Consider the following 27,313-nt stretch of genomic DNA (forward strand, 5'->3'; position numbering starts at 1 on the left):
ACATTTTAGGAAATAAATAAATGACATCAATAAAACAAGTTTAAACTAGCTAGGCATTCAAAAGTTAATTGGAATAAGTGATGGGCTAAAAACAAATTGAAAGACACATCAGACTTCTTGCTCTTTGTGCTCTTTTTGCAATCCTGTTAATCGGTTCTGAAGAAAGTAGTTTGATTGATTGATTGATTGATTGAAAAAATCTACACCAGACATTCAAAAACCCACAAGACTGCTATCCCAGCTATCCCAGCCTGGTTAGCCCCTAAAAACTCTGATACCCCATCATTAAATACAATATACTCCCACAGAGACTCCTTACACTGCGTTTAAAACCAAAATCGCATTTGGATAGAAACTGTTTCTCAGGCGGCTAGTCCTAGTCTTTATAACCCTGGACCTTCTTCCAGGAGGCAGAAGCTGAAAGAGATCATTTCCGGGGTGCGCACTATCCTGCGCTATCTCTGCAGCTTCCTTGTGACACCTGGAAGCATAGATTTGATCCACAGCTGGGCCGGCACCAGGACTGCCAACACCACTTCCGTCTTCGTTCACCTGGGGCATGTGCAGAGAGGGAAAAGCGTGGATCACCTAATCATAGGAAGGGCTTTCAAACGTGTATCAAGTAACCACACTCCTTTTGGTGGATGGCAGTTTCCAGAATCAAGCAGAAGTAGCCAGTACAGAATGTGACTCTTCAAGATTGTGGGTTTGAGCCCCACGTTGGGCAAAAGATTCCCTCATTGTAGGGCTTGGAACAGATGACCCTCTTGGTCCTGTCCATAGCTGTTAACTTTTCCCTTTTCTTGCAAGGAGTCCTATTCGGAATAAGGGGATTTCCCTTAAAAAAAGGGAAATGTTGACAGCTAGAGTCCCGTCCCACTCTGCAAGTCAATGATTCTAGGTTGAGGGCAAGTGGGAACGATTCCAGATTGAGGAAAAACTGCCTTTTTGAGGTACAAACAAGTTGCTGTGTACATAAGAAGATAAAACGCAATGAGAGCCCTTGCAAATCTAGCCCAGAATCTTGTTCTCGCCATGGCCAACCAGATACGCATTACGGGGAAGCCGCAAGCAGGGTTCGAAAACAAGAGCCCTCTCCCCTCCTGAGGTTTCCAGCAGCTGGGTTCCAGATGCATCGCTGCCTCTGATCGTGGAGGCAGAGCAGAGCCAACGTGGCTGGTAATAATAATAATAGTAATATTATTATTATTATTATTAATAATAATAATAATAATAATACAGTGGTACCTCAGGTTAAGTACTTAATTCGTTCCAGAGGTCTGTTCTTAACCTGAAACTGTTCTTAACCTGAAGCACCACTTTAGCTAATGGGGCCTCCTGCTGCCGCCGTGCCACCAGAGCACGATTTCTGTTCTCATCCTGAAGCCAAGTTCTTAACCCAGTTGGAATGAAGTTATGTGGCTTTAGCAGAAATGTTATAAAGGATTAAGTAATAATGGATTGTTAATTGGTGAAAGAAGAGAATGTAAAATTACAGTATGGTAAGATAAATTATTAGGATAAAAACAAAGATAGAAAGGATTTGCTGAAATATCTAATTGAACTAGAATACAAAAAAGGGAGGTGTGAGGAGGTCAAGGAAACAAGCAGATGAAAAATAAGTTATGGGAACGTTTGATTTGTTTTTTGTTCGTATTTTTCTGTGCTGTTTTTTTCTTTTTTTGTGTCTGTTTGTATCTATTGTGATGTATTGCTTTGTTTTTTCTTGCTTAATTTAGTGTGGTTTTTTTGTAACCTTTAAAACTGGAATAAATATTATTTTTTTTAAAAAAAAAAAACAAAGTTCTTAACCCGAGGTACTATTTCTGGGCTAGCGGAGTCTGTAACCTGAAGCGTATGTAACCTGAGGTACCACTGTAATAATAATAATAATAATTTATTATTTATACCCCGCCCATCTGGCTGGATTTCCCCAGCCACTCTGGGCGGCTTCCAACAAAATATTAAAATACAATAACCTATTAAATATTAAAAGCTTCCAAATCCTGAATTTGTCCAGGTTTTCCTGACTATATGGTAACGCTATCCAACACATATAAAACATCAAACATTTAAAAACCTCCCGATACAGGGCTGCCTTCAGATGTCTTCTAAAAGTCTGGTAGTTGTTTTGGGAGGGTGTTCCACAGGGTGGGTGCCACCACTGAGAAGGCCCTCTGCCTGGTTCCCTGCAACCTTGGCTTCTCGCAGTGAGGGAACTGCCAGAAGGCCCTTGGAGCTGGACCTCAGTGTCCGGGCTGGACGATGGGGGTGGAGACGCTCCTTCAGGTATACTGGACTGGTAGCCATTGTAGGCCAAGAACAAATCACACAGCAGCCACAAATACTTGAAAGTAAGTCCTTTCCCCATTTCAGGTCCAAAGCCATGTCTGAATTTGGAGGCCCTTCTGAACTGGTCCAGAACACCTCAGCCAACATCTCCTACACGGAATTCCTCCTCCTCGCCTTCCCCGGCTTCCAGAAGTCCAGGTACCTCCTTGCCATCCCCTTCTTCTGCATCTACCTGATGATCATCTCCGCCAACTCTCTGCTGATCTACACCGTGAAAGCGGAGAGCTGCCTCCACTCACCAATGTACCTCCTTATTGCACTGCTCTTGGCGGTCAATGTTTTTGGGAGCACCACAGTCCTCCCCCAGATGTTGCTGAGCTTCCTGTTCGGGGTCAGCAGCATCTCTCTGACCGGCTGCCTGGTCCAGATGTTCTTCCTCTACCTCGCCATCATGCTAGACACGGGCATCCTCCTCATGATGGCTTTGGACAGGTACGTGGCCATCTGTCACCCTCTCCACTACGCCGACATCTTGACCGGCAAGCTCCTGGGGCTCCTGGCGGCTGCCGCTCTGGTGCGGAGCGTGTCCATCATCAGCCCGGTGGTGATCCTGGCCTCCCAGGTGCGCTTCTGCCGCTCCAACGTCATCGAGCACTTTGCCTGCGAGCACATGGCCCTGATGAAGTTGTCTTGCGGGGACACCTCCAGGAACCGGGTGGTGGGCATGGCCGTGAGGTCCTTCACCATCGTCTTTGACCTGGTCTTCCTCGCCCTTTCCTACAGCAGGATCATCCTCACGGCCCTGAAAATGGCCTCTGGGAGTTTCCGCCACAAGGCCTTCCACACCTGCAGCACACACCTCATCGTCCTCTTCATCGGCTACTCCTCCTGCCTCTCCTCCTCCATCGTCTTCCGCCTGGCCAAGTCGGCCTCCCAAGACGTCCACAACCTGCTCAGCGTCATGTACCTGCTGTTCCCCTGGGCCATCAACCCCGTCATTTACGGAGTGAGGACCAAGGAGATTCGGGAAAGCATCCTGAGGCTTTTCAGGAGGTGGAGGTGGGCTCTGTTTGGTCCCCAGAAATTAGGCACCTGAAATGGACCAGGTGATGGATTTAAGTACTCCATTGGCATTACTAATCCTGGCATCTCAAGCTCCCACCATGAAAGGGTGCAAATCAGCGTTTCTCAAAGCGGGAGGAGCCACCCCTTGTGGGAAGGTGGGATTACCTGGGGGGAACTAAGAGGCAAAGGGGCAGCACAGGGGGCACCCGATCAGATTTTGAAAAGCTGCCATCATTGCATCAAGTTCATCATTTTGTTGAATTAATTACAGTGGTACCTCGGGTTACATACGCTTCAGGTTACAGACTCCACTAACCCAGAAATATTACCTCGGATTAAGAACTTTGCTTCAGGATGAGAACAGAAATTGTGCTCTGGCAGTGCGGCAGCAGCAGGAGGCCCCATTAGCTAAAGTGGTGCCTCAGGTTAAGAACAGTTTCAGGTTAAGTACGGACCTCCGGAATGAATTAAGTACTTAACCAGAGGTACCACTGTAGTTTTAACTGGATTGTGAATAAATGTGCAATTGTTACGGTTTTGAATGTTATTGTTGTGTGGTTGCCTTCCTTAGTGTAAGGTTACCAGGCGTCCCCATTTCCACAAATCAGTCCCCTGACAAAAAAAGCCATCTATTTAGTAGGAAGTTGAAAAGTGTCCCCGAATTCATTGGGGAAAAACTCTGGTAACCTTACCTTAGTGGGTCGTGCAAACTGCTCTTCCGAATCATGTTTTACGTAAGGTAGGTGTGCCTCCTCCAGGTAAGGTCCAGAGGGTGGCAACACAAGAAATGGACTCTTCTGCCGTGGTTCCCCATCTGTGAAATGCTCTCCCCCAGGAGATTCACCTGGCACCTGCATTGTGTACCTGCGGGAACCAGGCAAAAGCGTCCCTCTTCAAACAGGCCTCTGGCTAACATCCTATAACCATTTAAATGTATTTGTGGGAGGGGGCTATTGGGTTTTTTTTTGTTCTTGTTCATTTTTATCTTGTATTTTTATGTTGTGAACCACCCTGAGATCTACTGATGCAAGGCAGAATAAAATTCAATCGATGATGATGATGTCCCCCGCCACAGGTACTACCCCCCCTCTTAACACCCCATACAAGTTCCCGTTCTCTGAAGTTACAGGGAACCAGGCAGAGGGCCTTCTTGGTAGTGGCACCCACCTTGTAGAATGCCCTGTCATCAGATGTCAAGGAGATAAACAACTACACACTTTTTAGAAGACATCTGAAGACAGCCCTGTATAGGGAATTTTTAAATGTTTGATGTTTTACTATGCTTTTATATGTGCTGGAAGCTGCCTTGTCAGATGAGTGGAGTACAAATAAACAAAACAAAAAACAAAACAATAATAATAGTGGCAACATGGGAGCTGCTTCGTGACCAGGTGGCTCGTGAACAGGTGATGGTGTTTCCTGCTTGGCAGGGGGTTGGACTCGATGGCTCTTGTGGTCTCTTCCAACTCTATGATTCTATGACTCTACCTTGGAACAGGGACCTTTCCTTTTAAATAAGTAGCACAGGCATTAAACAGCATGGAAGGTATACAGATATAGTTACCTGCCACCCCAATCTCCAAGCAGCGAGTCTCCGGGGATTCCAGTTGCTTCCCCAGGTTTGGTTTCCTTGGCATGAGGGTCAGCGGAGATTGTGGTATCTTTAGGATATATGGTTTTATTTCCCCATATGTACATCCTGAGCATAAGACTGAGAGGCTCACAGCACCAACACCCCAACAGGTCTTGCTTCTCTGCTCATCGCAGCTTTGGATCCAGCACAGGGCAAGCAGGTTTGTGTCTCCAGCTCCCAGCTCAGCTCACACCCAGGTCTCTGGCTCCTGTTCTAGGTAGCAGCTAGGTGAGGAGACTGGAAGCCCCCCCCCCCCATTAGCCTGGAGGGCACCATCATTTGGCTGTAGCTCTTGCAGTTGGGCTCATTCTTTTGGGATATTGACGAGGACACTTAAGTGACCAGCTATTGCTTTCCTTATAGGATAATGCAAACAGCTTTTTTACATTAAGGTATGGGGCACTGGGGAAGAGTTTATGAAACCAAACAGGGTATGGCTCCCCAAAATTTGGGAACCCTTCCTATATCTATTCCAGTGGGATCCATCAGTCATCCAGACTTAAGACCTCGATCAGTTTCTCTTTGGTCCCAGTGGCTTTCGACAGTGTAGCCTGAAATTCCAACGTGTCAACCCGAGTGGCTTCTGTGGCTAGGAGTCGCTTAGACTGGCTTAGACAGGCTTACCGGCTATGGTTGTTCCTGTAACAGGATAGCCTGGTCTCCATGGTCCACACCCCAATGACCTCCCACTTGGACTACTGTGATCCACTCCATGTAGGGCTGACCTTGAAGGTCCAGAGGATGAAGGAACCGCAGGAGGCTGCCAGGCTGGTAAGTGGGGTGACCCCATGCGCCCGAGTCCTGAAAACGCTGCCAGTGAGCTACTGGGCCCAATTCAAGGTTAGTACTAGCATGCAAAGCCCTAAATGGCTTGGGACCCAAGTACCTAAAAGAGCACCTTCCCAATATCAACCACCTGGCAACCTACAAGTGAGTCTTGGCCGTGCTGCCACCGAGCTTGTAAGCCCTTTTCAGTTGTGGTTCCCCATTTGTGGAATACTCTCGCGCACGTGAGATGTGCCTGTCTCCCAACATTATTAACCACGACTCCTGCATTACAGGGGGTTAGACCCTACAATTCTTCGACTCTAACTTTCAGGAGGAATCTGAAAATAACCCCGTTTACCCTGGCACTTCAGAGCTGAAGGACACCGTCCTGGCAGTGTTTGAAACCCTACCTTTTTTTGTAAAATGATTTTTAGAATACTGTTTAAAAAATTATTATTGTGGGTGTTTTTGCCTCAACCCCGGCTCCTTTGGGAGGAAGGATGGGATATAAATTGAATAAATAATAATACTGTTCAACTTGTCGTATTCAACCAAACTCTCCCTTCCCTGCCTACAGTGTAATCCTAAAACTAGCAGTTCATTTAGGAATTTTACTCAGGAAAGTGATTTGTACCGTTGTACATAATCCCAGAAAAGCATGGAAGAGCAGTTGACACAAAGATGCCAAGCCAATGACATGAATTTCCAGGCTCTTTAGCCCCAAGAAATGCTGGACACCAACTTTACACCATGGCTTTTATTGATGCACTGAATTTGCTTAGAGGATTCAAGTCTACATGCAGAGTACCCAAATTCAATAAATAGTCCAGAACAAGGCCACTTAATTCCGATGGGAATGACAAAGAACTGAAGAAAAAAGGCATGGTTTAGTTTGAGGTGTGCGTCTTTTTCTTGTCTTTAAAAAATAAACAGCTCAGCCCTGTAAACGTCGTTCTTCAGAGAAGGCAGGAGTGGCCACAACAGCTTTGTGGCAAAGAATAACACTGCTAAACCAAGCCCAGTTTTTGGATGCTTAATCCAAGCTCCTTCCAGTGGCTTTTCCCCAGAATTCACAGCCGGTGAAGGAAAGGGGAAAACATTCCCTCTATGTAACAGTAACTCTAAGCCCATCTCCAGAAGCGGCTGATATGGGCTTTGGCACCACATGGCAAGTTGTGCGCCTTAAAGTAGCAAGTTGCAGGCCCACACGATAAGCAAAGATGCTCCCTTGCCCTCTCCCTGCTCTGCAGCCCCCTGATTGCACACTGCTCGTCTTAAGACAGAGAGAGAGAGAGAGAGCGCTAGACCCCAAGGGCTGGAGAGGAGATGTAGTCTCTCTGGGTAACAAGACATGCTGGTGGAGATTTTGGCATAAGAAGCGATTGTCGAAAGGAGTTCTTGTTCCCCAAGCATAACAAGACGGACGAACTTCTCTTTATGTGCATTTTAAAGGAGCCTACTATTATTTACATTATGGATAATAATAAAAGGGCACTTAAAGGTTCCTGCTACAACAGCCATGTGTGCAGATTGCCTCTGCTGCTGCCGCCGCCGCCCCACTTGGATGACCCTGACAGCTTTGCCAGCTGAAGGGGAAGCAAGGGCACCACTGTGCCCAGCGAGCCACAACTGCCTGACCCCCTCCTGAAGCAGAACGGCAGCCTCTCTCTTCTAATCAAAGTGAACTAGACCTAACTAACCTAGCTGGGGCTGGAGCAGGAGAGGTAAGGGGGGCCTCCACACCTGGCACCTGCTTAAGACCCGCACATGAGACACTCGTCTCTGTTCTCCAGGGAACACACCATGGCTGCTTTGTTCCTCTCTTTCTCCTCCTCTTCCTTGAAGCTCTTGTCCTTCAGCTTCTCCTTGTTCAGGGTGAACTGGATGGGGTTGGCCGCAGGCTTTGTCCTCAAGTAGTACATGCCAGTCTTCAAGCCCTGTGGGCAGGAAAGGGTGAGACAGATAGACAGATGATAGATAGAGATAGATGATAGATAGATAGATAGATAGATGGATGTAATTAAAGCAGTTTGTGTAGGTTTCACTACCGACACCACAGTAACAGGAGGTAACCCAGAACACCCAGGATCCTTACGTTATTTAATGCTGTATTGTTTTTAACCCTCTATTGGAAGCCACCCAAAGTGGCTGGGGAAACTCAGCCAGATGGGGAGGGTATAAATAATAAAATAATTATTTTTGCCACTGTTGGCAGCTACAACCTATGTAATAACTATCCTTTTCTATACAGTGGTGCCCCGCAAGACGAATGCCTCGCAAGACGAAAAACTAGCTAGACGAAAGAGTTTTCCGTCTTTCTTTTTTTTAAAAAAATGATATTTTATTAGATTTTAACAAGAAAAAAGTTACAGAACAATAAACAAAAAAACACAAGAAAAATACAAAAACAAAAATTTAACATAAAAAATAAAAAAATCCCTTTTTTCAGTTTTTTACCGTTCATTTACTTATTTTCCTGACTTCCTCTCACCTCCCTTTTTTGTATTCCATTTACAAGTTGGTTCAGCAAATTCATACCCACTTAATTTACCCTTAATTGTTTATCCTCATATGTTATAACTTCAAATTTTCATCTAATATCAATCCATTCTTGCAAATTCTTATTTTACCTTATTACTAGAACCACTTCATTTCATTTCAACATCATTAACATTTGAAAATTTTACAGTTCAATTTACCATTTATTTCTTTAACCTTATCTTACCTTCAAAACATTAAAATTTCAAAATTTAAACCATATTTAAACTTGACTCCTTCAAACCTTTCTGCTAAAGCCAATTAACTCCTTTCCAGCACATTTTAGTATTTCATTAGTATTACACTAATTCCAAAGATTAAATGATAGAGAAATTCTCATTCTGGTTTTATCCAACGTCCCTTCTTCCTGGTTTCGGATAATGTCAGTCCTTACACCATTGTATCCTGTCCATCAATCGGGTGTTCTAATATCTTGAGTTTTCCGTCTTTTGAAGTGTTTCGCAAGACAAATTTCCCTATGGGCTTGCTTCGCAAGACGAAATGCCTTGCGAGTTCTTGCGAGTTTTTTGCCTTTCCCCCCCTTTTTCTAAGCCGCTAATAGCGCTAATCCGCTAATAGCCGTGCTTCGCAAGACAAAGAGACTCGCGGAACGGATTAATTTCGTCTTGCGAGGCACCACTGTACTTTTTGTATCTTCCATAAGTATTCCATGCTTTATATAAGTATTAAGCTGCCAATTCAATTCAAAAACCAGGTAGAACCATATGAGCCAGGATTTCCCCCTGGACAAGGTTTGCAGGACTTGTCAAAACAGGGCCTGAACACAACGGCTTGTTATCAGGGCTATATTGCTATAGCTTGAAAATATAACCTACAAGATCGACACGAAAAACTTGTATTAGGGTGGTTCCCTCCCCGTCGCTCTGCTTACCTGCTTCCACCCGTAGAAGTGCATGCTGGTCAGTTTGCCATAGTTGGGCTCCGCAATGTGGATGTTGAGAGACTGGCTCTGGTCAATGAAGGCCCCCCGGTCTGCTGCCATCTTGAGGACCGTTTTCTGGGAGACTTCCCACACCGTCTTATAGAGCTGTTTCAAGTCATCTGGGATCTCAGGGATATTCTGAAAGGCAGAAGGCCTACAGGATGACTCCGTGGACAGGAAGCTTGCTTTTGGCTTACACCAGGGGTGGGGGGCTGGATTTGGCCGACTCCCGACTCACGTGGAGGATCCAGAAGGAAATCAAAGTCAACGCTATCAAAATCTGCTGCGAGATTCAGCAAGACTAGCAGGATTGTGCTCTCTCGCACCCTCCAAGTCATCCCAGGCTGATTCTATCCCCAAACCAGCCACACCTACGTAAGCAAAGCCCTTCTGGATGAGGCCAGTGGCCCATTTAGTCCAGCATCATCTTCTCACAGTGGCCAACCAGGTGCCCCCAAGGAAAGAGGCCATAAGCAGAGCATAGTTATTGAGTCTAGCAGCCACTGATAGCCAGATCCTCCTTGAATTTGTCCAATTCTTTTTTAAAGCCATCCAAGTTGGTGGCCGTCACTACGTTTTGTGTGAGCACATGCTATGGTTTAGCTGTGTGAAGTCCTTTCTTTGATCTGTCCTGAATCTTCTAAAATTCTGGTTCTCCCTATGGCCCCACTAGGTTCTAGTATTAGGCGAGGGAGGAAAAACCACTCCCTGTCTGCTTTCTCAGCCCTGCACTGTGCAGCCTTACTGGATGTTAACAATTTCAATGTTCAACTGACTGTTTATCCCCATTTAAATAATGAACAGACACAAAAAGGTAGCAGGTACGTTTGAAGGGCATTGTTTTCTTGCAATCTTCTCTCTCTCTCTCTTTAGCATCTCCACATAAGAGGAAGGAAGCTCTTTTTCGCATATGGAGCCGGGTATAGAACTGAGGCCTCCATGCAGACACGGCCCCCTTGGCAAAGCCCCGCCACACACACACACACAACTGACCTGGATAGAGCCATTGTAGCCAATGATCTGGTTCTTCATCTCCTCACTCCACAGGCCCCTCTCCGTCAGGTCTTTTAGTAAGTGAGGATTCACTATCTGCAAAAACCAGAAGTTATGCTCACTTACAGCAAGCAGCCAGTGTCCTGTTTGCTGCAGCAGCCAGCTTCTGGGAAGGCCACAAGCAGGCAAGGCATGATGCCCCCCACATATGTATCTCTGGTTCCCAGGAACTGGCATTCAGAAGCTTGTGGGCTGTCTCAGTTCCTGAAGGCAGAGCACAGCCATTATGACTAGCAGCCACTGGCAACTCCCGCTAATGCGTCTAATCCTCCCTTTAAGCCATCTAAGTTAGTGTCCATCACCATTTTTGGGGACAGCAAATTCTAGTTTGGCTCTGTGCTGTGTGAAGAAGGGTTTGTGTCTGTCCTGGATCTTCCAACATTAAACTTCATTGGATGTCGACAAGTTTCAGTGTTACAGGAGAGGGGGAGAAAAGCTTCTCTCTGTCTTCTATGTGTCACAGGACTGCAGGGAACGTCTTTGAGGAGCGGGAATAGTCAGAGGGAGATAGAGAGGAAGTGACGGATGGGGAATAGGGAGAGAGCCAGGAGGCGGAAAGGCTCTCCAATGCTGAAGCAGAGCCCCAGCACCGCACAGGGAGCTCAGGAACAGACGGTGAGCCTGTGCCTGTGCCGTCTGCACAGGAGAGGGTTAAAACGCGGAGATCAGAGACGTCCCATAAAACTTCCCCGCCTTTTCTGTTGGAGGAGAAGCCGGAGAAGACCACTCCCCGAATCTGAACCAGACGATTCGGACGCATGATTGTAATGTGCTGTTTGTACATATGTAAAATAAAGAACTGTAAATATCTCTCTGAGTGAGCAGAGGGTGCTTATTGCAAAGAGCATACACAAGCCATCACACTATGCCAGGCATAATTTCATACACCTTTATCGTGTACCTTCTTACTTGCCTTTTCGTTATATTAAAAAACCCCAAATGGTGCAAACTTTCCTCACGGGGGGGGGGGGGGGTTGCTCCATCCCCTTTATAATTCTGGCTGCCCTTTTCTGAAGCTCATCTAAGTCTCGCATGGCAGTCCACCACCATGACAATTCTCTTCATCACCAGAGCTAGCATCTTGAATTTTGCAACCATTTCCCCTTGAAGCACATCTTGAAGCCATGAGCCACCAAAGATCAGCCCGGTCTGCGCACAACACAAAGCCACGGTTTAATGTGCAGACTTGCTTAGCTTCTCCCCTGCCCCTGACTGCGCCACACAGGGGAGGAGACAATCCCCAACTCTCTCCAAACCAAGAGCATCAGGGCCAAGGTTTGCTCAAAGTAAACTAGAGTTTTATGTTGTGTGTGAACCAGGCCTGTGCTTCTGGCACTCACAAGAGACAGGGGCTGAATTTTATTAGAGAGGATGGCAAGGAGGACATCAGGATCGCAGGCACAGCACCCACCTTTACCCCCGAGTTGCTCAAGGCCACCCTTCTGCTGCCTTACCTGGAACTCTCCAGAGAGAACTCTGCGCGTGTAGATGTTGCTTGTATAGGGCTCAATGGACTCGTTGTTGCCCAAGATCTGAGCTGTAGAAGCCGTCGGCATTGGTGCAAGTAGAAGGCTGTTCCGAACGCCGTACCTAAATCACACAGAAAGCAGGGACCCGTGATTGTTGAAGAGGATCGCCATCTTCAGAGAACCAGCCTTTGGCATCAGTTAAGGAAAGCCCAGTTTTGGCAAATTAAAAATTATCTTGCCCGGCGGAACCATCTGCCAGGTTGGTTGCAGGTGGCGGATAATACCCTAAAGTGCTTGTATTCCCCCAGCATTCAAAAGGATCTCACGGTCTGGTGTTAAACAAAAGCAACTAAGTCACAGAGCAGTCCCACTGAAATTAACGGACTTGATTCTACTGCATCTGCTCCTAGCATGATGAACACTGGATACCCCAAGATCAGAATACACTGTTAAGTTCTCCCATGCAAGCTGCACAGAAATGAATGAGAGCTGCATTGGGGAGAAGACTGTGCTCTTACGTAGCTCAAGCTGCAGTTTTAACATCCTCAGTTTAGAGCTACCCTGTCCCTTTGCATGCTTTGCTACTCCTCACCCATTAACCCCACCACCAGCCAGCTCTGGGTGTTGCCCAAGGCATACTGAGCCAAAGAGATCAAGGGCTTTCACTCACTTTGCAATCTTCTCCTTCAGAGCCTTCCAGTCCCAAAGGTCTGTAGGGGTCACATTCCACATGTCATACTGAAGGATCTGAAGAAAAGGCACACACCATCTCGTCAAACCAAACCTGCCACCTAAGTGAGGGTGTGCAGCCTGCCAGCTACAACAGGAAAGCCCACAATATAAAACAAGGGGGGGGGGATGAAGAGAAAAGCAGCTTCCTTCAGGTCAAGGCTTCTTGCAATTTTTGGTTCATATACGGTGCTTCAATTCCTGCTTAGACACCACATGGCAAATGCCAAGCTCGCCACACAGGCATGAGTTGATGGTTTCTCTCCATGGACGTGGCTATTCATCCTTCAGAGGTTTCAGCCATGAATTTCATCACAATGAATCTGAGACAATTATGTCTAAGAAAAAGCATCTCAGACATGTTGAGGGCACGTGGCAAAAATCCAAGCTGTGCAATTTATTAATCTCAACTACTCATGAAAAGGCAGAGGAAAGGCAGAACACTTGGAAGAATTTGAGAGCTTCAAAATATACCTAAGGATTTAGAAGTTTAGCGAATCCAGATGCAAGCAGACATTTCACTCAAGTGTAAAAATGCTTACAAAGAAAGAATGCTTTTGAAGAAAAAGCTTGCAGGGGCATCTTGTAGGAACTGAGGGCTAGGAACTTCTTTTAAAAAATGAAACTGGGTATTCATGAATATCTGAACTCTGTGCCAAAAGGCCAGATTCAACAACGCCAGTCATAGGGTGAAATAAATGGTGAAATGGACACTTAAATTAGTTCAGCATCTCAGTGTAGCCCAGCAGACATTTATTGGAGTTGTGGCACTTCTTGGCATCTCAGTTTGAGATTCCACAAGTTCCAATCCGACAGATTTTCCCAAAGGACCCTCAATACAATTGGTTCAAAAACCTTTCTAAACTGCCACTTACGCCTTTGCTGACTGGGCAGCCCTCGTAGGTTTCGTACGGCCCGTGTTCCTTGGCAAGCTCACAGCTGGCGTCTAGGGCACCATAGTAAATGGTCTCAAAGATCTGCTGGTTGAGCAGCTGGGCCTCTGCGCTCTCAAAAGGGTACCGCATGAGGATGAAGGCATCAGCCAGCCCCTGTACACCAATACCAATTGGACGATGGCGCTTGTTTGAGGTCTCGGCCTGCAACACATTGTGAAGGACGAAAGGAGAAAAGGGGGGGGGGCAGAGAGTTAAGAACCTGGAATGGGCAAGCTCTGGTTTCAGGCAAATCATTCTTCCCCTACTAATGTATTGTGTGCTTCCCACAGCCCACTAGCTAATGCCTGGCTAACAAGGAATGTGCTTTAGGGGGAAAAATACATGAGAAATACAGAAACTGCCACATTCTTAAATTTCTCCATAGTGTCAACCACCCTTCAAAGGAAGTAGCTGAGAACTTGCTGGTTCTCTGTAGTCCCTCAATCTTGAACAACCAGCCTTACCAAGAGCACCTCTCAGTCTAGGGCTAAAATTCCTCCTTCGTACCTCTGGCACAGGGTAGTAGTTGATGTCGATTATCTTGTTCAGATTCCGGACAATGACTCGGGTGACCTCGGCCAGCTTCTTGAAGTCGTAAGTATGCTCAGGAGTGACGTACATATTCAGGGCTAAGGAAGCCAAGTTGCAAACCGCAACCTGGAATAGGCAAAGAAGGAAGCAGCACTCAATGGCTAAAGCAATGTATGCAGTAGAGAGAGGGGAAAGGGTTACAAACTGTATGGCAGAAGATGTTCCCCATTACGGGCTCATCAACCATTTAGCCGGAATGGCAGAATCTGAAGAGCCACCCATAGGCCAAACACCTGCTTTGAGCCAGGACACCCTCTGCCTAAATGCAGAGCTCTAAATCCAGTTCTAAATGGTATGGGGAAAATCCCAGAGGCTGCCTAGGCAGGTATGCTATGCTGATGTGCTCAAATATGGTAAGGAGTAATCAAAACCATTGCTTTCCAATTCTATTTTCAGTGATCCCGTGAGGAATAAATCCTCAAAATGTCAGAAGAGGGCAGTAACTCAACATACACAGATCCCAACCGCTCCACCTCTTATTTCTCAAAAGCTAGACGCTCCTAGTCCTTTCAGACATGCTGTCAACACCACTTATGATCCTCATTCTGTTGACACGCACACACACCACCCATGCCACCAAATGGGTAGTGCCAGTCTTCCTTGTTCTACATATATCTATGCACACCATTAATTTCTGGCTGTGTTCCTTTCACCTGGCAGTGAATTCTACATCATCATCATTATTATTAAAATAGTATTTCACCCAAATATCACAGGGTGGTTTACAGCATAAAAACAACAAAAAACTAATAACACAAGCACAGTACACACTTAAAAGGCCATAGATTGTTCAACAGCCCAAGGCCTGGCTGAAGAGGAATGTTTTTCCTGGTGCCTGGCACCTAAAGATATGCAAGGAGGGTGCCAGGTGAGCCTCCCAAAGGAGAGCAGTCCCCAAGGGGGAGCCACCAGAGAAAAGGCCTGTTCTCATTTTGCACAGATGAGTTTCCTTAAAACAAAGCAGGAATTTCCCACTTCTCGTGGCATCTGAACATCCCTTTGCCCTTTTGATTGGAAAGCATGGGAGAACACTGTCTCCTCCAAATACATCTCATGGGAACGCCTTCCCTAAAACGGACTCCGCTGAGCCGCAGTAGCACCTGGTTCCTACCCAACCCACCTCATCCTGGCTGGTGTATTCCACAATTTCTGTGCACAGGTTGCTGCATTTGATAGTTCCCAGATTCTGCTGGTTGCTCTTCCTGTTGCAAGAGTCCTTGTAGAGCATGTAAGGAGTTCCTGTCTCCGTCTGAGACTCTATGATGGCGTACCAGAGCTGCTGAGCCTTCACCACTCTGCGGACACGCCCCTGCTTCTCATAGCTGCAAGACAGAGCAAGACTCGTCATTGGGACCCGCTTGGAGTTTCTGAACATAGGCTCACAAGCATCTTGTTTTCATTTGCAAAGCAAGGACACTGAAACTCCATGAACTCCTGGTGGAACAAGGCCCCTGAACAGGAGGTGCACAACAGCACACCTAAACTGTGCAATGGTCTTGGGTTCCTCCAGGGAATCTTGGGAGCTGCAGATCTGGGCAAGTGCTGAGAGCTCTGCTGCAATATTCTTAGGCTCCCCAGAGTTCCTTGGGGAAAGTGTAACAGAAGCAGCTTGTGTTGTTCTTAAGAGTCTGGATTTTTGGCCAGCTCCAGCTGATGAGCACTGCCAGTTCCCATTTTCAGAATACAGACTGGGGGGGGGGGGGCGGAATGCAAAAACTGTAGTTCCATTAAATTTTCTGAACTGTAGTTGCAGTAAATGAGCTACAAATTCCCACTCAGAACATACAGAATGAAAAGAGGTAACAAGAGCTTTGATTCCATTTTCATTTCTAAGCAGACTCAAAAGGTATTTTGTCTGGAATCATTTGGATCCAGCTAAGGGGCAAGGCGAGGTGGTGAAGGAGCTGCTGCTGTCAGGCTATTCCTGGCTCAAACTTTGCCAAAGGATGCACCAGCCTCTCTCTCATACCTCTCATACAACTTCTCAAACTCCTCTCCCCAGACATCATCTAGGCCCGGGCATTCATTGGGGCACATCAAAGACCAGTCCTGCAACAGAAAGACTGAAAGTAAGCAAGGACAAACACTGTTCTTATCTTCCACACAGCAGGACACTGCAAAGACAAAATGTACATTAGCAAGCCTTCATGTGTTTAAACGCGTAAAGACTTTAATCACCACTTTTCCCTCCTCAACAGGGAAAACATTTTTATCAATTCAGCTCATTTCCGGGGAGTGGAAAGGGTGAAGAACACAAAATATTTTTTTCTAGAAGCTCAACTGTATTTTCAATAGAATGAAATACAAAGAACCAAACACACAAAGCATTACTTCTGTGCATTACCCTCCTGGTGGCAACTGTCTTTATATTAAAATAAAGAACATTTGAAAAAGATTGAGGGAGGACACCTGTGGTTCACCAAATGGGATACAAAAAAACCCCCAATTAGACTTATTTAAAACACGACAGCCATTTTCTAACTTCTTCAGTGTCTCAGAACTGATCAATGATCAATGGATAGATGTTGGGTCCAATGTCACTTTGCCTTTAGGCTTTTTAAAGCCATAGGACTTGATCCATTATCTTGACAAGAGAAGACGTAACCCAGAACAGAGTTAAGGGCACTGCTGCTGGCACATGCCATGGCCCACTCTTCGCAGCCCTGCTGGCAGGTGCCTGGGCTGTGAGCCCAGCTGCCCACCTGGTTGGTCTCCACGCGCTTCATGAAGAGGTCTGGGATCCAGAGGGCGTAGAAGAGGTCGCGGGCGCGCTGCTCCTCCTTCCCAGTGTTTTTCTTCAGGTCAAGGAACTCAAAGATATCAAAATGCCACGGCTCCAGGTAGATGGCAAAGGCTCCGGGTCTCTGGCAGAGCAAATAAACAGAAGAATCAGAACAACGCCTAGAGGAAGTTGCATCTCTGTCCCTAGCTTCTCGCTAAGGTGGAGAAGAAAAATTAAGTGGCTTCTGCCTGGCTGAAGCTTTCCATCATTTCCTGGATTATAACTAAACAATGGATTCGGCTGCTTGCAAAATCTAACAAGCACACCCAAGTGCTTCTGCATGTTTATTACACTTTGTTCAATTTCCAAATGAAGCACCTCACGCTACATTGGAGATCTTACTGGATGATCTCCCAACCTTCAAAAGGTTTTTGAAGCCTTGCACTACAAACCAGGAGGATCCAAGGACAGTCTCTTGGTGCCCCACCTGCACATCTTATATAATAGATACAAGCAAACTGGTATGAACTGGAACGTTTTTCAAGGTCAATTTTCAAAATAGGTGATTTTTAGAGAAACTCTACAGATAGAAAGAAGCTGGGGGAACAAGATACGTTACAGAGCATTTTTATTCACTGAACTCCTTGCAGTCAAACCTTTAACATGAGCCTAAGAGAGCTTGGAAAAAATCCCAAATGCTGACTGTACTTCTGGGCAACCCTTCCAGTATCTCAGAGACACCAGAGGCACAAAAGCAAACCTTTACACCAGGCATAGGCAACCTTCAGCCCTCCAGATGTTTTGGGCTACAATTCCCATCATCCCTGACCACTGGTCCTGTGAGCTAGGGATCATGGGAGTTGTAGTCCCAAAATATCTGGAGGGCCAAAGGCTGCCTATGCCTGTTTTACACCATGGGACTACCCAGTGGCAAGCCTTAGATGCCCACATTGAAAAGGAACTAAAAACACTGCCAGGCATTCTCACAGTAGAGATGTGGCGAATGACAAGCGCTTTCCTTAAAAGGAGTTTCAGAAGGTGAGAAGAGACATTCTAGGAAGAGACAATAGAGACAGGTCTGTGAGGCTGCATCCAGGTGAGAAGCAGGTGGTCTTCTTCTCCCCGCTCCTCCCGTTCAAAATCCTTCGGGCGAGATAGGATACTTGCAGCTTTTGATGGTGGAAAATTTCAAATCATGGCAAGGGAAACAATGCATAGGATCGTTCAAGAAATTCACGCGTCATTGGTCCCAATGATTCAGGTAACACATGAACAATTCAGACAGGCTTCTGTCCTGTTATCTCCACACTGTTGCTTGAGTTTTTCTTTATGCTGTGCATTATTTGTTGTCTGTGATGTACCAAGCAAGATTTATTATATGCTACCTTGAATGCTAAAAGGTGACTGACAAATGGTTTTAATGAAATACATTTTTAAAAATTGGGTAGGTAGACTACATTCCACCCAATCAAATTGATTAATCTGTATTAAAATATTTTTTTAAAAATGAGTTTCAGAACAAGAGCAGCGGAGAATGCTGGAAACGTCCTCAAGCACTTGAACTCGCAATCCCACTCCCCCAAATGCATACATAGTCTCTGGAAGAAGCCAACACACCTTGTTCCCCCCTTGGTCCACATAGCGAGCTGTGTTGTTGTAGACCCTCAGCATTGGGACAAGTCCATTAGAGTTCCCGTTGGTCTGAAACAAAGAGAAAGCAGGTGGGCATCACTTAAGGCACAGAGTACCTTGTTCCTCTTGCAGAGCAGCTGCCCAACCCCACACAGGAAAGGCTGCCACTTTTATAACGCAGGACCTGGTTTAAGTTACATTAAAGCCACAGCAGCCCAAGGGGTTGGAAAACAGGTGCTTTGCAGCAATCACTAACACAGCCAAGCTCTTCACAATTAAACTCACCCCGGCGATATAGCTGCCGGTGGCTCGAATGCAGCTCACTGCAACACCAATCCCGCCAGCAGACTTGGAAATCAGCGCACAGTGCTTAAGAGTGTCGTAGATCCCTTCAATGCTGTCATCCTTCATGCACAGCAGAAAGCAGCTGGGTGGAAGGAAACAGAAGTGTTAAATGCCACAGGAGGGGACAGATAACACTCAAGCTGACATTTAAAGTCATCGTGCAGATTTTTGGGGGGATGGGGGAATGTAAACTGACAGCTATAATTTCACTACAACGCTTAATTTCATAAGCCATAGGACATTTTTTTCCTGAAAGGATTTTATTTTTCTTCTTTGTATGAGAAGTTTTGAATCAATACCTCCCCTCCAGGCCCAGCAATTAGTATCAGCAGTTAAGAGAGAAACTTGTTTGTTAGCAACAGCAAGCAAATAGACCCTCTAGGTAGGCACTGTCCTGTTTTGGAGCAAATGCACCCCCCCTGAAGAAATGCTTGCTGGCGCACAACCCTAGAGTCGGACACGACTGGCCCGTACTTTTTTTAAAACTGCAGACCAGTCTAAGCAAGAGCAAGGAAGGGACAGCTGATGCCCATTTTATAGACAGTTAAAACCATTTTGCTTAAGCAACACCATCCTCAATTGCTCCCTCTTCCAGTGGCCACCTGCCCGGATTACCTGGAGAGCTGGGGGCGGTTGGTACCAGCATTGAAAAGAGTGGGCGACGCGTGGGTGAACCACTTCTCAGAAAGGAGGTTATAGGTTTCGATTACAGCATCGATGTCGTTCTTGTGGATTCCCACCGACACCCTCATCAACATGTGCTGGGGGCGCTCAGCCACTAGGCACCGGAAGAGAGGAGTCAAAAAGAAAACATGAGTGCACCAACGACAGCCTGTGAAAGGAGCCTCTGCCGCTGAGGCAACTGGGCCCAATGCATTCTGTCAGATCAGAGAGCAATTTCCTGTTCTGGCATCTGTAGGATTCCAGGCACAGCAAGATGTAAGAGTAAAAGCTGATGGGGGGAGGGGGGGAAGAGGAGAGTCAGTTCTTGCCAAAGGTCCAAATTAGCCCCCACCCCAACCCAAACAGAAGAAATAATGAGTGAACTGCTGCCATGTGAGTTAACAGAAATCCCTATCTACTTCTTCAGTGCAGAGGGGCTCAGTGGTAGAGATTACCGGTACGTATTGCATGCAAAAGGTCCCAGGTTAAATCCCCAATGGCATCTCCAGGTAGAACTGGGAGACATTCCCTGTCTGAAGCCCCGGAGAGCCTCTGCCGGTCAGTGTAGACAATATTGAGGTAATGTGGGCCAGTGGGTCTGTCTCCACATAAGGCAGCTTCACACGTTCCTATGCAAGGCAGCAGCAGCAGCAGCATGTAAGGAGCATTTGTAACCTAGAGCCCAATGAAGCTGCTACTTAAGATGGTTTTGAGAACACAAGAACGTAATGGCAGTACTCTCCCCCCTTGCAGTTATCACTGGCTGGTATTCAGAAGAATAACTACCTCTGACAAGGGGCCAGCTCTCAGTAGGAAGCCCAATACCTAGAATCACCCCGCCTACAGAAGCGCTAATCCTTCATGATTTAAGCTCCAAGGAGCATTAAAGTGTCAAAAAGCCCCCTTAAGCCATCACTTCTAGAAAGCTATGGCTTCATTTATTTAAAGCATTTATATATCACATTTTGTCAATGATTTCAAAACAGTTTACAAAACATTAAGAATAAGCTATGTGCAGTTGTACACAGGACTGAGACAATTCTCATGTACCACTTACCTTTGGAATTGATTTTTAGCAGATACGAACGCTCAAGTGTCTTAAAGAGGAAAGGGAAAGGACATAAGTCAGAGCTCATTATAAAAAATAAAGGAGTAGAAGATTTACTACCAAAAAAATCAACTGATTTCCACCACCACCACCCTCTTATTGCACCTGAAAGGCTGTGGCTTTCAATCAGTATTTCAGGAAACCCCGAAGTTCCTCATCAGGTCCATAATGGCAGACCAGCTTCCCTGAGGAAGTCCCTGCAACACACAGCTGCAAGAGGCTTCTAGGGCATGGGGGGTGGGGAAACTCTGACTATGGACTTAACTAAGCTCATTTTGAGTAAACCACACCAACCTTTCCCAGGTCTATGGTTCTTCCTCTGCAGGCAAAATTCAGCACTCTTTAAAATTTGGAGCCTTTTCCATCACCCTGCTTAACCAACACAAAACGGCCCCCAAAGCTCTTAATTTGGGCTACAAAGGACTCGGGAGTTGCCCACTGCTGGCTCCATTCAGTTGGATGGCAGGATCCAATTCCCCACCCCTCTCCTAGGCTGTGTTTCCGCCTCATGTTTCCGCAGTCTTCACCAACCTGCGCCCTCCAAATGTTGCTGGGACTACAATTCCCACCGGCCTCAGACAGCCCGGCCCTAGGGTGCTGTGGACTGATGGGGATTGTAGTCCAACAGCACCTGGAGTGTGAAGGCTGATGTGGCAGGGCAGCCACGCCATTTGCAGAGTCATGCAAGCAGAGCGGAGGGCCCTAAAACACACCTAGGATCCTTTGCAGTTTACGGTGTTGAGGGAAGCCATGGGGGGAAGTGCATGTTTTTCTCAGCAGGTTATCAGCAGTCACAGCTCCCTAGTATTGGGAAGTTTGAAAACTGCTGCCTTACTTAGAAGTTGCCTTATCAAAATTCCACTAGAGGGGGATGTGTGTGGCATACTGCAAAGGAAGGCATCAAGAGAAGGCACCTTGCCTCGACATGCCTTCCCCAAGCCATTCATATGAACAACAAGAAGCACTTGCCAGCTGCGATGAGGGTGCTTATTTGCTGCCTGGGGCTCCTGCACAGAACAGAACTTGCCGTTCCAAGCCTTATCGGTAACTGACACCCTTAAAGAAAGAACAACTCTTTACCTTAAAGCCGAAGTAATTATAGGAGAAATCCCGATCATAAATTATAGAAGAGTTCAGTCTCTGAGAGAAGAAAAAAATGAAAGTTAGATCAACACATTTAGACTATGTATACCCCAGTACTTGTAATACAAAAACCTACGTGGTGTGTGATACAAAAAGTATTTTTTAAAAAAGGCCTCTGGATGTGAATTGTTCCATTTTTCAACTACGTGATGACTCAATTTGTTTCCAAATGGGAAGCTAAGAAGCAAACAATTCTTAATTTCAAACCAGCGCCACTTCCTTTTCGCAGAATGCCCCCTGGCTCTGTTGACCAATATAACTGCATTTGGAATATTCTACATGTACCCAAAAGACCAAAAATGCCACACTGTATGAAAAATCACTATATTTGTCAAGGGCTTATTTCAAAGTACCAGATCTGAACACAGGGCTTTGGGAAAACCTATGTTTAAAAGAGATGGCAAGGCCACCTTCCACCGACATCCATGAGGCATTTGTGGAGCATGCATAATAGCACAAGGGCAGCTATCATGAGTGCACAAAAAATGCTGGCAAGTTAACTTTCAATCCATGCACATTCCTGTCTGGCAACTCATCTGCCGCTCCACAAATGCATGTGGACCATCCCATCATTCTGTGTCACAGAATATTACGCAGTTTCCCAAACACCAAGTGGATATTCAGATGAACACTGCTTCCCACAGTCTAGTGCCAGAATAGCCATTCTGCTTTTAACTCAGACCGCTTTTAATTCTTTCCTGTTAGCTCTGCCAAAGTGCTACTTACATCTTTGTTGGCCAATACGATGTCTAGAGTTTCCTTAGCAATCATTGGAGAATGTTTGCCATTGTGCGGGTTTACATAGTTGTACAAATCTTCCATCACATCTAAAAAAGGGAGGTTACTGCATTTTAATAATTACAACAGTAAGGTGTGCCAGTATTATTACTTGCTTTTGGAGACCGGGGGGGGGGGGGAGGGAGAGAGAGAGAACTGGCCAAGCTGAATGCCCCACCACCACTGAGCAAATCAGCTGAAGACATCACCTCATGCTTATTGAACAATGTTTTAACTTCACAATTCATCACAACCATTTGATCAGTGAGAATTTCAATGCAATCTGATGCCTCCTGGGTACATATTATTAGTGGGATTAACTACATCAAACCTCTCCGCCCAATAGTTTGGCCGTTAAAATCCCTCCAACATGCCAGTTCCACAAACGTTGCAGAAATGGTTTTCCTGTGTTGTGGCCAGCACCCCCACACTCACCGCTGAATACTTTCTTGGTTTCCTTGTGCAGGTTGGAGACAGCAATTCTTGCTGCGAGGATAGCATAGTCAGGGTGCTTGGTTGTCAAGGTTGCTGCTGTTTCAGCGGCCAGAGTATCCAGTTCTACAGTAGTGACTCCACTGTAAAGGCCCTGGATCACTTTCATGGTGATCTGAGCCTGGCCAAAAAAACGAGAGCAAATACCCACAGTGTTAGTTTGCTATAACAGAAAAAAGGGGGGGGGGAACAGTCAGTTTTCAATGACTTTGTTTGCCAGAGAACTATATGAATTTTGTTGCAAAGCTGTCCCCTTGGTTCCTTTCACTCTCAAGGTGGTTAAAGTAATATGGAGATTGAGATGCCTCAACAAGAGTAAATGTATGGGCCAAAATATTGGGAAATATTAGAAAAAGATGGAGACAATTGGAAATTGCAGAGTTTGGAGAAAATGAAGGATAAGGTGCGAGACTGGTTACATTATGCTCAGATTAAAGAAGTTTTTAAAAATGACAAAAAGTTAGGGTTCCAGGTGGAGAAATCGAAGTTAGAAACAGAATTGTTAGAACCAAAGACCAAGGTACTATCTAGAATGTATAACTTGCTGCTAAAATGGAATACACAAGACGAAATGGTTAAATCGGCTATGATAAAATGGGCACAGGACATTGGGCATAACATTATGTTTGAGGACTGGGAAAGCTTGTGGACCACTGGGCTGAACTTCACCGCATGTAATGCTCTGAAGGAAAATGTAATGAAAATGATATATAGATGGTACATGACCCCAGTTAAACTTGCCAAAATATACCATTCGTCTGATAATAAATGTTGGAAATGTAAAGAAAATGAAGGAACATTCTTTCACCTCTGGTGGACATGCCCTAAGGTGAAGGTCTTCTGGGAAATGATATATAATGAGCTGAAAAAGGTATTTAAGTATACCTTCACAAAGAAACCAGAGGCCTTCCTTCTGGGTATTGTCGGCCAGAAGGTGTTAAAGAAGGATCGAACATTTTTTATGTATGCAACAACGGCAGCAAGGATTCTCATCGCAAAAAACTGGAAAACTCAAGATCTACCCACACTGGAAGAGTGGCAGATGCAGCTGATGGACTATATGCAACTGGCCGAGATGACCGGCAGAATCCGTGATCTGGGAGAAGAGAAGATGGAGGAAGACTGGGAGAAATTCAAGATGTATCTACAAAAACATTGTAATTTGGTTGAATGTTAAGAAGGATGCTAGATTATAAAAAACTGCTCACCACTAAACTAGATTTAAATTTGATGATAAGTGAGACTAAAGAAAATATAAAATTTTTTGGAAGAAGTGCTAGATTATATTTGAATGACTGGACATGAGATTGTAAACAAGTTGATAATTTGTTTGGAAAAAAATTTTAACGATGTAAATGGGAGCGGGAGACGTGAGGGAGTCCAAAGAAGTGATGAAATTGTTGTGATAGAAGTAAGATCGTTTATTATTTGTGCATTTATATTTAAAAACTTTAATAAATATTTATAAATAAAAAAAACAAGAGTAAATGTATGAATCTTAAAACAGGTGGCAATGGGAGGGATGAGAGGAGGAGAGGACTGCTCAGAAGGCTGGGAAGTTGAGTAATGGCAGTTCCTCAGTGATTGCTTAGTGAGGCGCAAGGCTTAAAACTTGCAAGGTACCACCTGTAAATATACGGTAACCATGCTGAACAGAATACTTCGGAGGTACTCTAGATGGCTCAGAATTTTACATAAAAATGTGTCACCTGCGTGTGTTGTTTTGTTTTTAATCTGTGTCGAAAATCAATAAAAATTAAAAAAAAAGTGGCCATTTTCCCTGGAAGGCAGTTTACAGATTTATTTTTTTTAAAAAAATAGCATACACCCAAAAAGCAGACTGGTTTCCTAATCAGACTGAGGCAACTGTGCACAGACTGGAACTTCAAATGTATATTTTGTGGAACACAGCAGCAAACACTGCTTTGTCACTATCATGAACAGAACTTTCCTTAGAATACAAGGATCTTCATCCATTTATTCATGAGAATTTACGTTCCAGCATTCCACTACAATGTACTCAAGACGTTTTACCGTCCTTGTTTTATCTTAGACCATGACAGACTCGTGATAGCACCGAAGACACTCACAGGGTCAACGAAGTCCAAGTTGAGACCGTAACACAGTTTCTGGATCCGGGACGTGATCTTGTCAAACATGACGCGCTCATGGCGCCCATCTGCCGAAAAGAGACAGGAACATTTAGCATCACTTGCTGAGCAAACGCTGTCCTGGGTGAGGGTCCAGTCAAGGGTTTGGCCTCACAGCCTCTACCACTGCTGCCATATCCCTCCCAGAAAAAACTAGCTAGCCCCTCCAACAAGTAGAAAAAGTGGGCTGCAAATGCAATAAATGGGGACATCTAAACACACTGAATCAGAGCCTTCACCAGCTCAGTGCCCCAAGGGAGATCAATGTGAGCCTGTCAGCACAAGGGCCCTTTCATCCCAAACAGCAATTTGGGGGGTGGTGATAATGTGAGAGGTGGCAAGGGGAGATGTAGCTGCACCCAACCTGGTCCAGAGGACACCACCCCAGGTTGCCTCTGGAGATGCTTCTCTCCGGAGCCTGCAGGGTGACACCTCGGGGTGCCCTGGGTGGACCCTGTAGGGGGGGGGTGGGGGCGGTCTGGCAGGAACTGGGTGCTGCCTCACTCCTGGCATCAGCAACCCCCCCTCCCCCGTGTCTCTGGTGTGGTGCAGCGGACGAGGGACTGGGAGAGACCAGGGTTCGAATCCCTTCTCAGCCACTGCCTCTCCACCTAGCCTACCTTGCAAGGTTGGTGTGGGGATTAAAGGGGTGGATGGGAAAACCGCCTTGCACACCGCCTTAAGAACCATGGGAGGGGGGAAAGGCAAGCTGGAGTTTTATTACAGTCACGCCTCTTGTTACGTTTGCTTCATGATACATTTCTTCAGGTTGCGTCCCGTGGCGACCCGGAAGTACCAGAAAGGGTTACTTCTGGGTTTCGCCATTTGTGCATGTGCAGATGTGCAAAATGACATCATGCGCATGCGCAGAAGCTAAGAACCGCAATCCACGCATGCGCAGATGTGAATTGTGTTCCTTTCAGGTTGCGAAGGGGGCTCCGGAACAGATCCCATTCGCAACCAGAGGTACCACTGTATTTTTTATTATTATTACTACTACCAATAGACCCGCTTGCTGTTACTCTTAGTTGTTGTTCTTGTTGTTACTCTTAGTTATTGTTGTTGTTAAACTGACAATCCTGGCCTTCTCCCACACGACACACAAGGCGGCCAAAGAGGAGCAGCAGCAGCAACAACAGTGGCAAATGGTAATAATACGGCCAATGATAATAATGTTTCTTTTCCTGTCCGCTTTATACCCCACTCTTTACTTATTTTTCATTAGCTTTATTGCATTTTTCAAAACTACAGAGAAAGCATGAATTGAACATTACATCCAAATAAGAAAAAATAAGAAGAAAAATACAGAAAAAGAAAAACGGGGGGGAGGGAATAATAATTGAAAAAGAATTAGTCAAGTATACAAAATTGTTCTGTATTCACTTATTAAAATCAGGGTTGTTTTCTCCCATTATACCTGTGAGATTAAGCACAGCCAAGGATTGTTTTGGAAACCGTATTTTGCCGGGTAGTTTCTTTTTTTTTTTAAGCAATCCCATTCGTGTTTTTTTACCTTGTCGCCTGAGTGATCTCTTCTTAGTTCTGTCATTTTTCCATGCCCTTGACGACTCAAAGACCCCAGAGAGAGAGAGAGAGAGAAGAGAGAGAAATGGAAAACCCCCCCCCGCCCCATCTCTCTTTCTCTCTTTTTATGGCGGGAATTTTGGCCGAGAGTTTGGGGGGCTCACAGCTCCTGGCCCTTCCGTGTGTGTCCCCCCCTCACACTTCTCCATACAAGGGGGGGGGGTTGGGGGGGGATAAAGGGGCCACAAAAAGTCTTTCCTCCCCTCACAAAGACCTCCCCTCCTCACCTCTCTTGACCACGTGCATGGCGGCGGCGGCGGCGGCCTTCTCCTTCTCCTCCTCTCGCTTCCCTTCTTTCTCCTCAGGAGACCCACCCTCCGTCCTCGGGAACCGCGCGCGGGATGAGGCGGTTGGGCGCGGGGGGGGGGGGCGGCGTCGGCGGCGCCTGCGAAACGGCTCCTTCCCGCCAAGCCACGCTGGCCCCGCCGCGCCGCCGTAGCCACGCCCACGCCGCGACGCCGACGGAGCCATCTTGGGGGCTGGCACAGGTTTCCCCCCCACTTTGCAGCGGCCGGGCCGGGGAAAGCGGAGGCGATGGGAGGCCCAGCCCTCCCGTGCCCGGGACAAAGATGGCGGCGGTCTTTTCCCGCCTCTCTCTGAGGGGAGCCCAAGAGCGCGAAGAAACCTCACGGGGAAAGCGCCCTCCGACGGCTTTATTTTTGACTTCTCATTAGAAATTAT

General features: G+C 46.1%; 2 protein-coding genes across 2 annotated transcripts; one reads left to right on the plus strand and one right to left on the minus strand.

Annotated features, from left to right (window-relative positions):
- Positions 1-2,247: 2,247 nt before the first annotated feature.
- Positions 2,248-3,492, plus strand: LOC309340210 (olfactory receptor 52K1-like). The gene has a single exon (XM_081858827.1). The coding sequence runs from the start codon at positions 2,387-2,389 to the stop codon at positions 3,386-3,388; it is 1,002 nt and encodes a 333-aa protein (XP_081714953.1). The 5' UTR covers positions 2,248-2,386; the 3' UTR covers positions 3,389-3,492.
- A 3,008-nt stretch (positions 3,493-6,500) lies between these two features.
- On the minus strand, positions 6,501-27,033 carry RRM1 (ribonucleotide reductase catalytic subunit M1). Its single transcript, XM_081859347.1, has 19 exons — positions 26,860-27,033; positions 24,989-25,077; positions 22,842-23,019; positions 22,356-22,456; positions 21,567-21,626; positions 20,436-20,475; positions 19,331-19,493; positions 18,656-18,797; positions 18,356-18,439; positions 16,719-16,880; positions 15,986-16,065; positions 15,137-15,338; positions 13,933-14,082; positions 13,366-13,587; positions 12,432-12,508; positions 11,747-11,882; positions 10,233-10,328; positions 9,189-9,377; positions 6,501-7,695 (listed from the first exon to the last, which is right to left on the minus strand). Exons 1-19 carry the CDS (start codon positions 26,876-26,878, stop codon positions 7,513-7,515), a joined length of 2,373 nt encoding a protein of 790 aa, XP_081715473.1. The 5' UTR covers positions 26,879-27,033; the 3' UTR covers positions 6,501-7,512.
- Between the last annotated feature and the right edge of the window lie 280 nt (positions 27,034-27,313).

This window comes from Podarcis erhardii (genome assembly GCF_964252035.2).
Source record: "Podarcis erhardii genome assembly, chromosome: 4".
In the NCBI taxonomy this organism is placed as follows: domain Eukaryota; kingdom Metazoa; phylum Chordata; class Lepidosauria; order Squamata; family Lacertidae; genus Podarcis; species Podarcis erhardii.

Bases quoted from the DNA above. Each gene is read 5' to 3' on its own strand.
- LOC309340210 (XM_081858827.1), top strand. From the start codon at position 2,387: ATGTCTGAATTTGGAGGCCCTTCTGAACTGGTCCAGAACACCTCAGCC.
- RRM1 (XM_081859347.1), bottom strand. The intron at 22,457-22,841 runs GTGAGTGTGGGG...TCCCTTTTTTAG, and splicing joins AACCAAGAAAGTATTCAGCG to ATGTGATGGAAGATTTGTAC. The intron at 16,066-16,718 runs GTGGGCAGCTGG...TTTCTGTTGCAG, and splicing joins AGCGCGTGGAGACCAACCAG to GACTGGTCTTTGATGTGCCC.